Source organism: Diadema setosum, chromosome 14 (genome assembly GCF_964275005.1).
Source record: "Diadema setosum chromosome 14, eeDiaSeto1, whole genome shotgun sequence".
Taxonomy (NCBI): domain Eukaryota; kingdom Metazoa; phylum Echinodermata; class Echinoidea; order Diadematoida; family Diadematidae; genus Diadema; species Diadema setosum.
The window spans coordinates 31165676-31179786 of NC_092698.1; the positions used below are offsets into that span (position 1 = coordinate 31165676).

General features: G+C 38.2%; 1 protein-coding gene across 1 annotated transcript in view; it reads right to left on the reverse strand.

The window, feature by feature from the left end:
• LOC140238281 (signal peptide peptidase-like 2B) overlaps positions 1-7973 on the reverse strand; it is a 31194-nt gene extending 23221 nt beyond the window's left edge. The window contains exons 1-7 of the mRNA XM_072318217.1: positions 7914-7973; positions 6280-6396; positions 5669-5842; positions 5094-5174; positions 4466-4605; positions 3369-3568; positions 375-471 (exon numbers count right to left, since the gene is read on the reverse strand). Coding sequence (XP_072174318.1) covers positions 375-471; positions 3369-3568; positions 4466-4605; positions 5094-5174; positions 5669-5842; positions 6280-6396; positions 7914-7973 — 869 coding nt within the window. The remainder of the gene's footprint in view (positions 1-374; positions 472-3368; positions 3569-4465; positions 4606-5093; positions 5175-5668; positions 5843-6279; positions 6397-7913) is intronic.
• Between the last annotated feature and the right edge of the window lie 6138 nt (positions 7974-14111).

The window sequence follows — 14111 nt, forward strand, 5'->3', positions numbered from 1 at the left end:
CAAATATGATTGAATCATATTTTCTATGGTTTATTGCTCACACATGTAAAGAAGATCATATTTTTCATCATACAGCTGAATAGGATACAGCTACGGTATGCACAATGGTAATTAAATTCATAAAGCATCTCCTATCTTGTTAGACATGTTTACATTTTTAACTTACTGCATGGTTTTAGCGGTACCACAGAAGCACAAACAAAGCACTACAAGTTATTAATGACTTGTTAAGTTTGAATTAATGTTATGAATGTCATAAATATTTCACCACAATATGCAGCAAAAGTACTATTATTCTAAAAGCATATAACCAGAAAAAAAAAAGGAGAGGTATTTGTCAAGACAAAGAATAAAAATTGAAGCCTGATGATTACCTCTCTCTGCATGGGAACACAAAGTTGACTACAGGCAAGACAGTGGTGTGCATACCAGACCAAGCACCGATGCAATATAGGGCAATGACAATGTACACTGCAAGAAGGCAAAGAAAAGTCATTGTGGATCATAAATAAACCTATGAAAAGTGCTGAAATCAAAAACAAAATTTAATTGAATAAAAAAAAATTGCCCATTTCATAGAATGCATGAGACTTATATGTACACATACACAAATGTGTTATACTTTATAACACTGATTGCTCACATTTAAATTTTCATTTTTTTAAAACAAAATATCAGACATACCGGTACACTTCAAGTAAATCTGTATCAAGGTTGTCTGTGGACTAAATCAAAGTCAACCAAGAACTTTGGTATGGACTGAAATGAAAATGCAGTTCATCTACAACGCAATGAAAACCAAAGTGTCAGGTGACATTATTTTTTTGTTAATACCCTATTCCAACAAGTGAGTCTTGAATGAGCCATGAACTATAAAATAAGAGTTGTTTGTAAAGAATGCCAGTAAACAAAGTAAATTTCCTGCTTTATTGACTCATTGACAGGTGAAATCAATACCAAATTTGATACATCCTTTGTCATCAAAATGATTGACAGCAGAAGTATTGATTTCTTGCTTGTTTCTTGTTTACTGATAGGGAGCATAATCCACACATAACACCTGTTTTTATGACATGCCAACTGCTTGGAGCTGTGCAGCTCAAACACCTGTGTTTGGTACGTAATATAACACATTCACACCAACAAGTAAGTACAGATGCCTGGTTTGGGGCATCTAAAAATTAGCCAGGTGTTTACTAATATTCTTTTGCAAATATATGAAAAGAACTTAAAAAAAAAAAACACGACTTGTTCTGACTTCAAGAATCCAAATTTTGCATTAAACATGTCTTATTGAGTAGACAAGTCATCTGGTGTTTACTAATATTCTTTTGCAAATATAAAAAAAACCTTAAAAAAAAATAAACATGACTTGTTCTGACTTCAAGAATCCAAATTTTGCATTACACATGTCTTACTGAGTAGACAAGTCATCTCAATTCCATTTCCTGTTTTAGTTATTTAACTTATTAACCGCATAGAACAGATTATTGCTGTAAAAAGCAAAACATGAGGACATTAGAGCCAATTCATGTCAAAGAATATTACAGATTTCACCCCTTTCATTCAATGCAAATTTCATGCTTTGCTTGCATTGTATTTGTGCCATTTTTGCATTTTTTAACACTACAATTTTCATTCACAAGGGACAAAGATCCCCTCCCCTTCTTCAAACATAAAGGTGAATAATGTGAAGACCAGTTGCAGCTTAGGTTGGAGTAGCTCATATCATGGTAGACCTACATACCAAATTTGAACAAGATCTGTTAAGAAATGTAGCCTATAGAGCACACACAAACCATCCACCAACAATATGACCTTTGACCCTATAAAAGATGGAACAATTGGGGCAGCAGATCAAAAATCTATAGGCTTGTAGATTATAACATGGTAGACCTTCATACCAAATTTGAACAAAATCTGTCAAGGAATGTATCCTACAGGGCTCACACCTGTAAATAAAATGGAATGTCCCAGACCCCTTCACAAATTCGTACCAAAGATACCAAAATAAATGAAGAAAAAAAATAATTACAAATCAATAATGCAGTCTGGCATAAAACTGAATAGCTGCAGATATTGAGTATGAATTCCTCTACAAACTGCATTTTGGTTTGAAGATGAAAGCTTTTCTCATGGAATTTGAAGGGACTATATTTCATTAGGTGCATGTACAGAAAATAGGTGATTTTTTTTTTTTTAGTGAAGAGAACTCGTAGTCTGGCTTTGCGGACCCTTGGACAGAGTTTGAGCTGAAGAGCCCGCCCTGGATATTTGATGGATGACAGGATATAGCTCACTTATCCAGGTTAATGAAGATGAAACACCTCATTTCTCCCAGCTTTTTTACAGAATTTTTTGAATTTTGAATTTTAACACACATCTCTACGGGGAATTATTTACCCGTGTGAGCCCTATAGAGCACACACAAACAAAATCAATAGGCTTGTAGATTACATCATGATAAACCTCCATACCAAATTTGAACAAAATCCATTAACAAATGTGACCTCCAGAGCGCACACAAACTATGCACAAAAAATCCTAATTTTTCAGCATTCTTTTCTCTCTTTCTCTTTTCCTGCAAAGGCACTTTTGCAACTTTGCATCTTTTAATCTGAAATGCCGCTAGCAGTCACATTTTTAAAAAACCCCACTTGACAGAGACCCCGTTTACAGTGCAAGGCTCGGCCGCTGCCGAGCCGCGGCCGAGCCCAGCCCCGCTTCAGTGTAAACGCGCAAAAGGCTAAATGCGAGGCCAAAATTGGCCTCGCATTTGGCCTCGCTCTGGAGGTGGTCTCGGCCGCGGCCGAGCCGCGGCCGAGCCCGGCCTCTTCTTGGTGTAAACGCAAACTGGGCCAAATGCGCGGCCAATTGCGCGGCCAATTTTAGTCTGGCTTCCAAACCCTCTGCCTGTATCTTTCGCTATTCAGGATATTAACCCCCTCAACGTGGAAAACTAGTATAGTTTAAGGTGGTTTTGTCCTGCAAAGGATTTTTTCCTTCCGCAAAGGCCTTTGCCCGAACGGCGACTTCGTCGCCACGGAATTCATTTGGCAAAGGGTCTGAAAACCAGACAATACCAAATTGCGTTTGTTTACAAGCAGAGCGCCACTACGACAAAATATTGAAAGGTTTGAATCAAAAGCGCGGCCGAGCCCAGCAGTGTAAACGGACAAAATTGCGAGGCTCGGCCGCGCAATTGAGGCCGGTCTCGGCCGCGGCCGAGCCGCGGCCGAGCCCAGCCTCGCACTGTAAACGGGGTCTAAGACCGCAATTGTGAAAACTATTCAGACAGTTGCCTGGGTTAAAACTCAGTTTAAAGACCAAATCAGACTACTGTATTAAGGCCACTTGTTGATACATACCAACTGGACTATAAAAGAAGAAGAGGAGGAGGAGCAGAACCATGATCATAAAGACCCAGCAGATAACAATGGGCGGGGTTATGGTCACCGCTTCCTCCTCCGCACTTTCATCCTCGTCTGATTCACTGGACTCGCCACTGTTCACATTTTGGTAGTGTCCTTGGCCATCGCGTCGTTCGTGGCGCTTTTCTCTCCTATATCTGTGTAAAAAAAGTAAAAAGAACACAAAAACATATATAAACTCAGATATATGTAAAAATGAGGTCATGCACAGCTGGTATCAGACTATGACCTCATTATCCATTTGGGAATTACAATGTACACTGTTAGCAAAGAAATTGTTGTATGTAATGCTTGAAAAATGGTTGCTTCAAGGAAGACTGAGTGAGGTAGTTACCTTACTTGAGGTTAAACTTTATCAGTGATAAAGATAAGGGGTGAAGTGAAAAGAGATTTTTAGTGATTAGAGTGCAGTGTTGGTGCAAGGGTATATGCTTCTGGAAACATGTGTGTGTGCATGTACATATGAAGGAGTTGTTAATTTGTATATCAAAGTCAGATCAGGTTTGCTTTGTGAGAAATTCAGAGCAAAGGAAAAGAGAGACCAAGAACAAATAGAACAACGTTTGATGATTTACATTGTATCGTCTGAGATGTAATATTCATGTATGTTTTCTTAGCGAGAGCTTCAAAAGAATTAATTGAAAAAAACGTCTACACATGATCACATCTGAACATCCCGTCAATGAGATTTCAAGGACCGTGGATTGACATTACCTTCGGGTTGATTACTCAAATGCTTTTAAGTGGAATGATGAGCTAAATAAGACGATACATTTTGATTCAATAGGGAGAAAATATCAATTTCAGGATTTTCACTTTGTGAAATATAAGGCTGGAATGCGACAGTTAATGAGAGTGGATACATATGCAGGAAACTGACGAAAAAAACCCCCAAAAAACGACCGCCTTTTTTTTTTCTTTTTTTTTCTGCAGTAAGTGTTCATGTGAGAGTTAATACCATTTTCCATTTAAACTCATAGTGAGACAGAGAGAATTCTTCCCCTAAAGGAATCATGGGTGATTACTTCACATACTGTTTGTATCCCAGAATGCCAGCCCAGTATCCACCCACAGCAACGGTACCAGTGGCCATCAGCCAGATGACGAAGATATTGTAGTCCCACTCGGGCACATCCGGGCTGTACAGGGCTGCTTGAGGGCTGGCACTTCTATCCTGTATGCCAGCAGAGAAAGTCATGAAGTCTAAAGCTGTTTCTTTTCACTGTGATGATGGATTACAATTGTTCTCCAACTCCTATGATATACAACTAACATGATCTTGCTTTATAAGTGTCTATGTTTTCTTTTTTTCATAAAGAATCTACAATGTACAATTGTAGTTGTCGGAGAGCAAGTGCATGTCTATGTAGATGTCTATGTATGCCATTACTCAACTTTATGTGTACCAATAACATATTAATTCTACAATGAATGTATGGCAACCTATTAGTATCACACATAAAGCATATGAATACTGACTAATGACACATCAAGTATTTGCTGGGCTCTTGGCTATTACGAATTATCAAGTGATTATCACATGTATTCAAGCAACAGATGTACAGTGCACCTCATTTTCAACTGCTGGACAGAAGTATGTGACGTACTTTACTTCAGCAGTATTCAACACACACAGAGGATAGAAACTTTGAATCACTTTACCTTTATGTCTGTATAATCCTTGTAGTCCACTAAGACAACAGGAATGTTGATCTTAATGGACTCATTGAAGGATGGTGGGGTCTGTAGAAAGGAAAAGAAAGAGAACCATACCTCCCTTGATTTGTGTCACTTGCTTGTAAATTAGTTGGCATAATGATTTCTGATAACATTACCAGTGCTGGGCTTTTGTTTTTTTGCTATTTTGTATCTTCATGTGTGACAGCATATTTCGAATGAACATGAGCTGTCACATCATATCATGTCCTGCCCACAGAATAATAGGTTTCATATTATACTTACCATGAAAACCACATCTCAAGCTTCTTAGGAATACAGTACACTAAGTATGATATTTCAACATGATGATATCATGCAACCTGGGTAGTTTTACACAAAGCAATAACAATGACAACCTACAATGGTCTATATTGGCATTACCAGGTCCCTTTCCTGCGTGCTTCTAGTATGATTTCTAAATACTGATCTTTCTCCTCAAAGAAAATTCCTACTCATGGAATAGGTTCTTATTGTTGGAGTAGCATTTGAACCACATACAATCAAAACACCAAACTCACTGTGCCCGTTTTGCTGACGACTATTGCCCCCTCAGCTTTGGCCTGCTGTGAATAGTAGCCTTTCTCACTGAAGGTACAGTTTCCCCTGAGCATGGCAGCTATATGGCCCTCTAGGGGGACCTTGGGGACACTACACACAGGGGAAGGCAGGAGATCCGCCAAGGGTCTGTAGTCCTTTTAATGAAACAATATCATGAGCATGAAAATTGTATGATAAGCTATAATGTCTCTGTAGTACTTTTATGATATCTGCAAGTAAAAAGAAACTGTGCATACAAAGAAATACGAGGAAATATGTATTATGAGCATGAAAATATGATGAGCTATATTTTCTTTGTGGTACTTTTATATTTACATATACAAAGAAATTATAAATACCAAGACATGCATCGTCAACAAATGACACTTGAGTAATATTTGTTTCATCTAGCTTTCTATTTGGACTGAGCCTTAAGTAATTTGTGGTTTCTAATATATCAAACATTCCAGCAATGTTCAACATATCTACTGCAACTTTGTTATTACTATCATTATTATTATCATTATTTAAATTAATCATACACAATGGTTCCACAGATGGACAAGATAGTAATACAGTACAATAATCTTACAGTTGGTTGAAGTTCTTTGGCTAAACGAAACTGTGCAGGGTCGTAAGTGATGCAGTATTCTCTGCTACTTCTTCCATCATTGTATTTCACTGAGAGAATTCCGTAGTAGGCATGAATCTGTAAAAGAAAATAAGGATAACATTACATGATGTGACCATCATTATCTCAACAATGAATTCCTTTAAAACTTTATGAAAAAGAACTGTCTTATTGTTAAGAGAAATGATATAGTTTAAAGTGTATGAGCAATGAATGAAAAGGACGACAGAAGAAGACATGAAAGAGACAGGTGGAGGAGGAGCTTATGAAGGGTTGCTTGAGAAAGGAGGACATCCCAAATACGGCGAGGTGGAGAGAAGGTGTGATAGCAGTTGCTGCAAGATTGAGGTACAGTAAATCCAGTCATCCCCATTAGAGGGGACAAACCTGGATAAAAAATGGATGACTTATGGAAGATGATAATGATGATGTGGTCTGATTATTCATTACTTATTGTGTGACAGTCATGTCACACAAACTATTTATCAGAATATTCTATGCAAATTTGTACAATGGTAAGTTCCTCTTCAACATCGAAATTGTAGGCATGTTTCATCATCAATAAATATTAACTGGCAATTTGCCTATCTCTATAAATCAAAACAAACCATTAGCAATCAGAAAGGTACTCTAGAAATATGATGCAATATTTGGTACCCTGGGGTACCAAATGAAAATTCGCCATTTTGTTGAATTAATTATTTTTTTTTCAGCGCTGTACCCTGGCTTACCAAAAAATGTGTCAAAATATTTTTTAGTATTATTATGCACAAAAATGTTTTCTTATTTGTGATTATGCATCAATTAATGCATGCAAGTGTACTTCGAAAAACACCTATGGTGCTAGTTCATTGCGACGACTTTGCCGTATCTGAATTCAGAATCGGCGTACAATTTGTGCTGAATTCGGATACGCATTGTAAATAATGGGCATGAGATGGCGCTATACAACGCGGTACCCTGGGTTACAACGGTACCCCGGTGTACGGCGTGCCGAATCATATGAAGAAATAATTGACAGATATTGTCTGTCATAACGTTCCTGAGATGTTCAACTAATGGGATGGGGAACTTACAAGGTACATTGCATTTAAATGTTGTAATGTTGATTGATGATTGATTGATTTAATCAATGGACAATTATACTCACAAGTGCAGTTATCACCTCTGTACTAGCCAATTGTCTTGACTTAAAGGGAAACCATAGTATTGGTGGAGATGAAGACTGGACTTTTCACTTTTTGTGAGATACCAGGAAACTACATGTACTTTATGAAATAACTACATGTACTACAAAGCGTACCATTCTAGGAGGAATTCAGTGTTCATTTAATGAAAAATTGGTTTTGGAATGGCTCAGACAGCCAAAAACAAAGTAAAAGAAACAATCGTAATAAAAGTTGGATCACTCTGTTTTGGATGTCTCAGCCATTTTCACACCAATTTTCATCAAACAATCATTTAATTTCTCTTGGAATTACATTGTAAACGCTCTTTCACATTTCATAAGAGGTTTCTCATCTCACCAAAGAATATTTGAATCCTTATGTTAGGTCTCAATCAAAACTATATCATCCCTTTATTGCAAGACTTACACCATATTCTGAATACTCTATATTCTTCACAACTCTCTTGAATGGAAATGAAGAAGTCATCTTACCTTAGTAATTTACCATGAGATTTTGGATTAACAAACTTGTCAGCTTCAAATAAAAATATAATGTTTAAGGTCATCTACATTATGCCACAATCATTTGTAGCCATGAATAACTTGCTAAGTACTGTACAATTATTTTAGTTTAATTCAGTTCATTTTCAGTAAGCATTAATAAAGGTAATGTAGCATAGTTCTGGTATGCCTGCAGAACTGTCAAATTTCACTCCAAAATGTACATATACATATGCCTAAGAAATGTGTAGAATAACACTGTAATAACAAGATATCCGTTAGGTAATGTGAAATATTAACCAAAAGGGTTTGCCAGAGTCGCAATCTCAGAACTTACCCGATTGGGGTCAGGCTAAAACACTCGGACTCGCGGACAACTCGGCCTTGCTTTGACGGCGGGGCCGAGTTGTCTCTCTGGATTGTAAAGTGTTGTAGAAACCTACTATCTACTACAATGGGAGCGCTTAACCACTTTGCGTTCTGGCTGGTCGCAGTTATGGGCCCAGTTGATACAACGCGCGCATCAAAGAACCTCTTTTGGGGTGCATACAAACTTAATGTGCACCTGTGTACAAAATATCACCATCACGAACTGCATGTAAATTGTCTGAAACAGGGTCGAGTTGTCCCTGCCCTGAGACCGAGTTAGCCTGGATCCTTCTGGAGTAAAAGTCGGGAAAGAAATCTATAAAATTACCGCGGGATACCGACTAAGCAACTTATTATATATTTATTATTCTACACTTTGATCTCAAAATACTCCAAAACAACTCACCATCCAAGCAAATTGCATCAGTCAAGTAAGTTTCTTGGTCTCTTTTGATATATTCAGTGATATTGGAAGCAAATATGAAATGGTGCAAGATGGTTCTCAAACCCTTACCACTATTCAATACCACTCACCAGAAGTAGGCCTACTACTAAGTACTAGGACTAAACAGAGCTGAGATGAGTATAAACTTTACAATAAATTTAAAACAGGTAATATTTTTTAGGGCCTAACGTTAGAAGTAGAACGAGAGGTCTATTTCTATTTCTAGGTACAAAAGTACAAATGCAGGAAAATTAATAAATCATACAGCATCATGGTATGAACATTAGCAAAGACAACGTCAATGCAATTGGTGAGGAAACGATGTTGTAATTGTTACTAAGATTCTTTATTTATCGTCATCTCCTACTCTGTAGAGAGTGCGACTGCTAGGCCTGCCTGAAAATGAACTCGAGTCGTACTCACGTCAAGAACATCACAGATCTTAACGTATGGGACTAGCTAACCCAGCATATCCCTGCCGATGACTAATTACGTACAGTAAACAAAAAGGCCTTTTCGACGAAATTGTTCATCAAATACATATAAATTACACACAGTCACGAGCCTAAGCAATATACCTACTAATTAATTAACTTCAGAGTTGTGTCAATAACTTACCATATGCAACAGAGATAAAAGAATAACAACCCTTTCCATCTTTACGATCGCCATTTCTAAAGTTGGGAAATTAGTCTGCAATCCACACCCTAGTGGTTGGCCTGCTGACTCTCGACTACTATACTACATACGGTCATAAATGCACAAAGTCAAATGAATGTGTGTGTGAGAGTATGAGTGTGTGTGTTTTTTCTTCTTCTTCGTTTTCGCGTGTAGTGTGTGTGTGTGTGTATGTGCTTGTGTAGAAAGGTGGGAAGGGGGTGAGGCCCTGAGGGAGGAGTCGACAAGTGCAAGAAGTACGGAAGCTTAAAAGTGCCAACCAGATGACGAGATAAGAAGACGAGAAGACAGGTTAAATACCGAGAAGCCGAGTTATTGCAACTCGGCAAGTCGACTTGCTTGGATCAAGAAGACAAGATGACAAGTTGTTGAAACTCGGTAAGTCGACTCGTTTGGGACAAGAAGACATGATAGCGAGTTGTTGAAACTCGGAAAGTCGACTCGCTTGGGACAAGAAGTCAAGATGACAAGTTGTTGAAACTCGGCAAGTCGACTCGTTTGGGACAAGAAGTCAAGATGACAAGTTGTTGAAACTCGGCAAGTCGACTTGCTTGGGACAAGAAGTCAAGATGACAAGTTGTTGAAACTCGGAAAGTCGACTTGCTTTGGACAAGAAGTCAAGATGACAAGTTGTTGAAACTCGGCAAGTCGACTCGTTTGGGACAAGAAGTCAAGATGACAAGTTGTTGAAACTCGGTAAGTCGACTCGTTTGGGACAAGAAGTCAAGATGACAAGTTGTTGAAACTCGGCAAGTCGACTCGTTTGGGACAAGAAGTCAAGATGACAAGTTGTTGAAACTCGGCAAGTAGACTCGTTTGGGACAAGAAGTCAAGATGACAAGTTCTTGAAACTCGGAAAGTCGACTTGCTTTGGACAAGAAGTCAAGATGACAAGTTGTTGAAACTCGGAAAGTCGACTCGTTTGGGACAAGAAGTCAAGATGACAAGTTGTTGAAACTCGGCAAGTCGACTCGTTTGGAACAAGAAGACATGATAACGAGTTGTTGAAACTCGGAAAGTCGACTTGCTTGGGACAAGAAGTAAAGATGACAAGTTGTTGAAACTCGGCAAGTCGACTCGTTTGGGACAAGAAGACAAGATGACAAGTTGTTGAAACTCGGCAAGTCGACTCGTTTGGAACAAGAAGACATGATAACGAGTTGTTGAAACTCGGCAAGTCGACTTGCTTTGGACAAGAAGTCAAGATGACAAGTTGTTGAAACTCGGCAAGTCGACTCGTTTGAGACAAGAGGACATGATAACGAGTTGTTGAAACTCTGAAAGTCGACTTGCTTGGGACAAGAAGTCCAGATGACAAGTTATTGAAACTCGGCAAGTCGACTCGTTTGGGACAAGAAGACATGATAATGAGTTTTTGAAACTCGGAAAGTCGACTTGCTTTGCACAAGAAGTCAAGATGACAAGTTGTTGAAACTGGTTGGCACTTTTAAGCTTCCGTAATGAAGGGAAGAGAGGTTGAGGAGAGCTGCTGGGGGGGGGGGGGGTGGAGTTGGTGTTTTTGGACAAAATACAATGACCACATTCTGTTTTGTTGTACAATACCCGTGTGTTGTTGTTATTTTTCATTTCAATTATCAATGTTGATGACTGGAATTCCAAGTGTCAAATATCTAGTTTGATGAATAATATCACATTGGACTGTTTGAATGTGGAAGAATGAATAATATTGAAGGAAAAAAAAACCATGTGTGTGTGTATGTGTGTGTGTATGCGCGCGCGCGTATGTGTGCCCATTCTGTTTTACACTCCCCATTTCCATTAGCATGGCCGACGCCACGTTTTCAAAAGTGAGGGGGGAGGGGGACACTTCAGACTTCTGGTGCCACTTCCGGGTTTCATTAGCTAACAAGCAAATGAAAAAAAAAAGAACAAGAAAAAACAACCACACCAAAACCCCCCACAAAAACCATAAAAAACAAAAACAAACAAATAAAAAAAAAAAAAAACCCAACTTATCTAAGGGTCTTTTACAGCGCAACGTCTGTACATCTGCAGGGCACCACACCGGGTTTCTTCAGCTGACAAACAGAAAAAAAAAATGATCTTCAGCTCGGTGATACCTTATATATCCTTTGTATGGTGAAAAAAAAAGTGGGGGCCCACCTCCCCCCCCCCCCCCCCCCGTCCGCCGACCATGATTAGTGTTTCATTAATGAGAGGATACTCGAGTATAGAAGCATAGTGATTACGTAACCTCTTTGTTCACCTCTGTCGAGCAAACCAACATAAACAAAAAACAAAACAAAAACAAATACGGCAATGACTAATAGTTTTATTTCATTGAGGTGTCACTGGCAGGTTCCTCCCCATACCCAAGATCAATAACACGAGCCCCAACCCCGACCCCATCACCCCGACCCTGGATCACACACTCACGCACGCAAAAATAGTTTCCCTTTTTGTCTATAGAGAAAATCAAGCATGTTTCATTTACCTATCATTTCTGCTTATACACTTTAGCAGCAGAGCAAGTAGGTTAAAAGTGAAATAGATGCACATCTTCCAAAATAAGTCATGCATCTCTGCAAATGGCTGCAATTTGGGACGTTTCATGTCCATTCCCTCCCTCTTTTTCCATAGCAAACGGTTGTCTAAATACCGAAATTAGTGACTTCCGGGATGTGATTTCAAAAGGATAGCTATGCGACAAGCACAGCTTGAATAGCCTTATGTCTATACTCATTAACCTTGCTTCCATCATTTCTGTTGTTGTTTATAAAGTAAAATCGGATCTGAAATAACAAAATAGGGTTTGTATACAATTCTGAAGTTTTACATTAATTATAGTTCCCTCATCAGAAGTGATTTGGTTATTGCAGCATTATTTGCAAATTAGCAGAGGAGCCGATGTTTCATCTCATAACGTGTGTTTTTATGACAAAATTTTATCTTTTGCGCAAAAGTAAGTTTGCAACCAAAACGATGATGACTTTTCAGGAAATATAAATAGAGATTATAGTGATTGAATGATGGATCAAATACATAGTATTACAAATCTTTGTATATACACATAAACTATGAAGTATTGTACCGCCTAGCAAGCCGGAATGAATCCAGGGGCGGCGCAGCCGTGGGGGCCGTGGGGGCCGTGGGGGCTCAGGCCCCCACACTTTTTGTGCACCATACAAAGGAATATACATAAGGTGTCATCACTTTGGGCCCCCACACTTTTTTCAACCCGGAAGTACGTAAGAGGCACTACAATGGGAGGGGAGAGAATGAGCTGAGGACCTTTTTTTTTTTTTTTTTTTTTTTGGCTTGTTAGCTCATGAAACCCGGAAGTGGGCCCCACAATTTTGAAAACAGTGCGAAAAAAAAAAAACAATAGTATCCCTCCCATTATATGCAGTTACACTATCCAGTAGACCTATTTTTGTTTATACAATGTCAAAGACGATCATAAAGCATGCTACTGCGATAATGTGACTGTTGAGAAGAATCGACAGCGCAGTGATCCACAGACAATCGTGTTTGCACTTATACTAGACTTTTTAGTCATTTAACCAAATCTATTATGTTGACATACATCGTACTTGGTCTATAATGCTTGCCCCAAAGATACAGGGTTTTTGACAGCCAGTATAACTTGCCTGGCAGTGGGTTGGAATATTGCAATGTCGACTTATCACAGTTTTTCAGTGAAAAGCACTTCTAGTAATCACAATCTGGGAGTATATGAAAAAAAAACCCCAAATATATAATTTTTAGATAAAAAGTTTGATTATTCTCCGCCCTCAAGACACACTGCCATATGGTCAACCCAAGAAACTTATTTCAGTGGGACTCTTTTTATGGTAAAAAAGAGAGATGCATATAACTATAGAGAAACGTTTCTGCATGCGAAACACCATCGTTCAAATTTACACAGGACATGGAATAGAAAATTTCATAAAGACCAACTTCTACATATGATCTCAGCCAACTGAAGGCCGAGGAGCGATATCTAAATTGTCTACGGAATTTTAGAGTAATTCTGTTTATCATATCTTCCCACATTAAAAACAAAAACAAAAACAGTGCTATGCCTGGTTTACACCATAAAATGCAAAATTCTTGTCATCATGCCTAACAACTATATAGTGTGGCTTCCAATATTATTGGTATTATTATTATTATTATTATTATCATTATTATTATTATTATTATTGTTATTCTTATCATTATTATCATCATCACCATCATCATCATCATCATTATCATTGCCATGGATACCATTTTTATGATTGTAGAATATTCTTATTACTATCGTCACAGCGAATATGGAATATGTATTACTAATATTTTATGATAAAATGGTGACATTAAAGGACAAGTTCACCTTCATTACATAAGGATTGAGAGAATGTAGCAATATTAGTAGAACACATCATTGAAAGTTTGAGGAAAATCGGACAATCCGTTCAAAAGTTATGAATTTTTAAAGTTTTTGTGCAGTCACCGCTGAATGAGAAGACTACTGCAGTGTATGATGTCACATGCGTACAACAATATACGGAAAGTATAAAGAGAATTTCACAAAATTTCATCTTTTGAAAAAAGTACACATTCCCTTGACTCGTTACTGACATAATGTTATGGGTAATATTATTCCCATTGCCTGTAGAAAGAGGC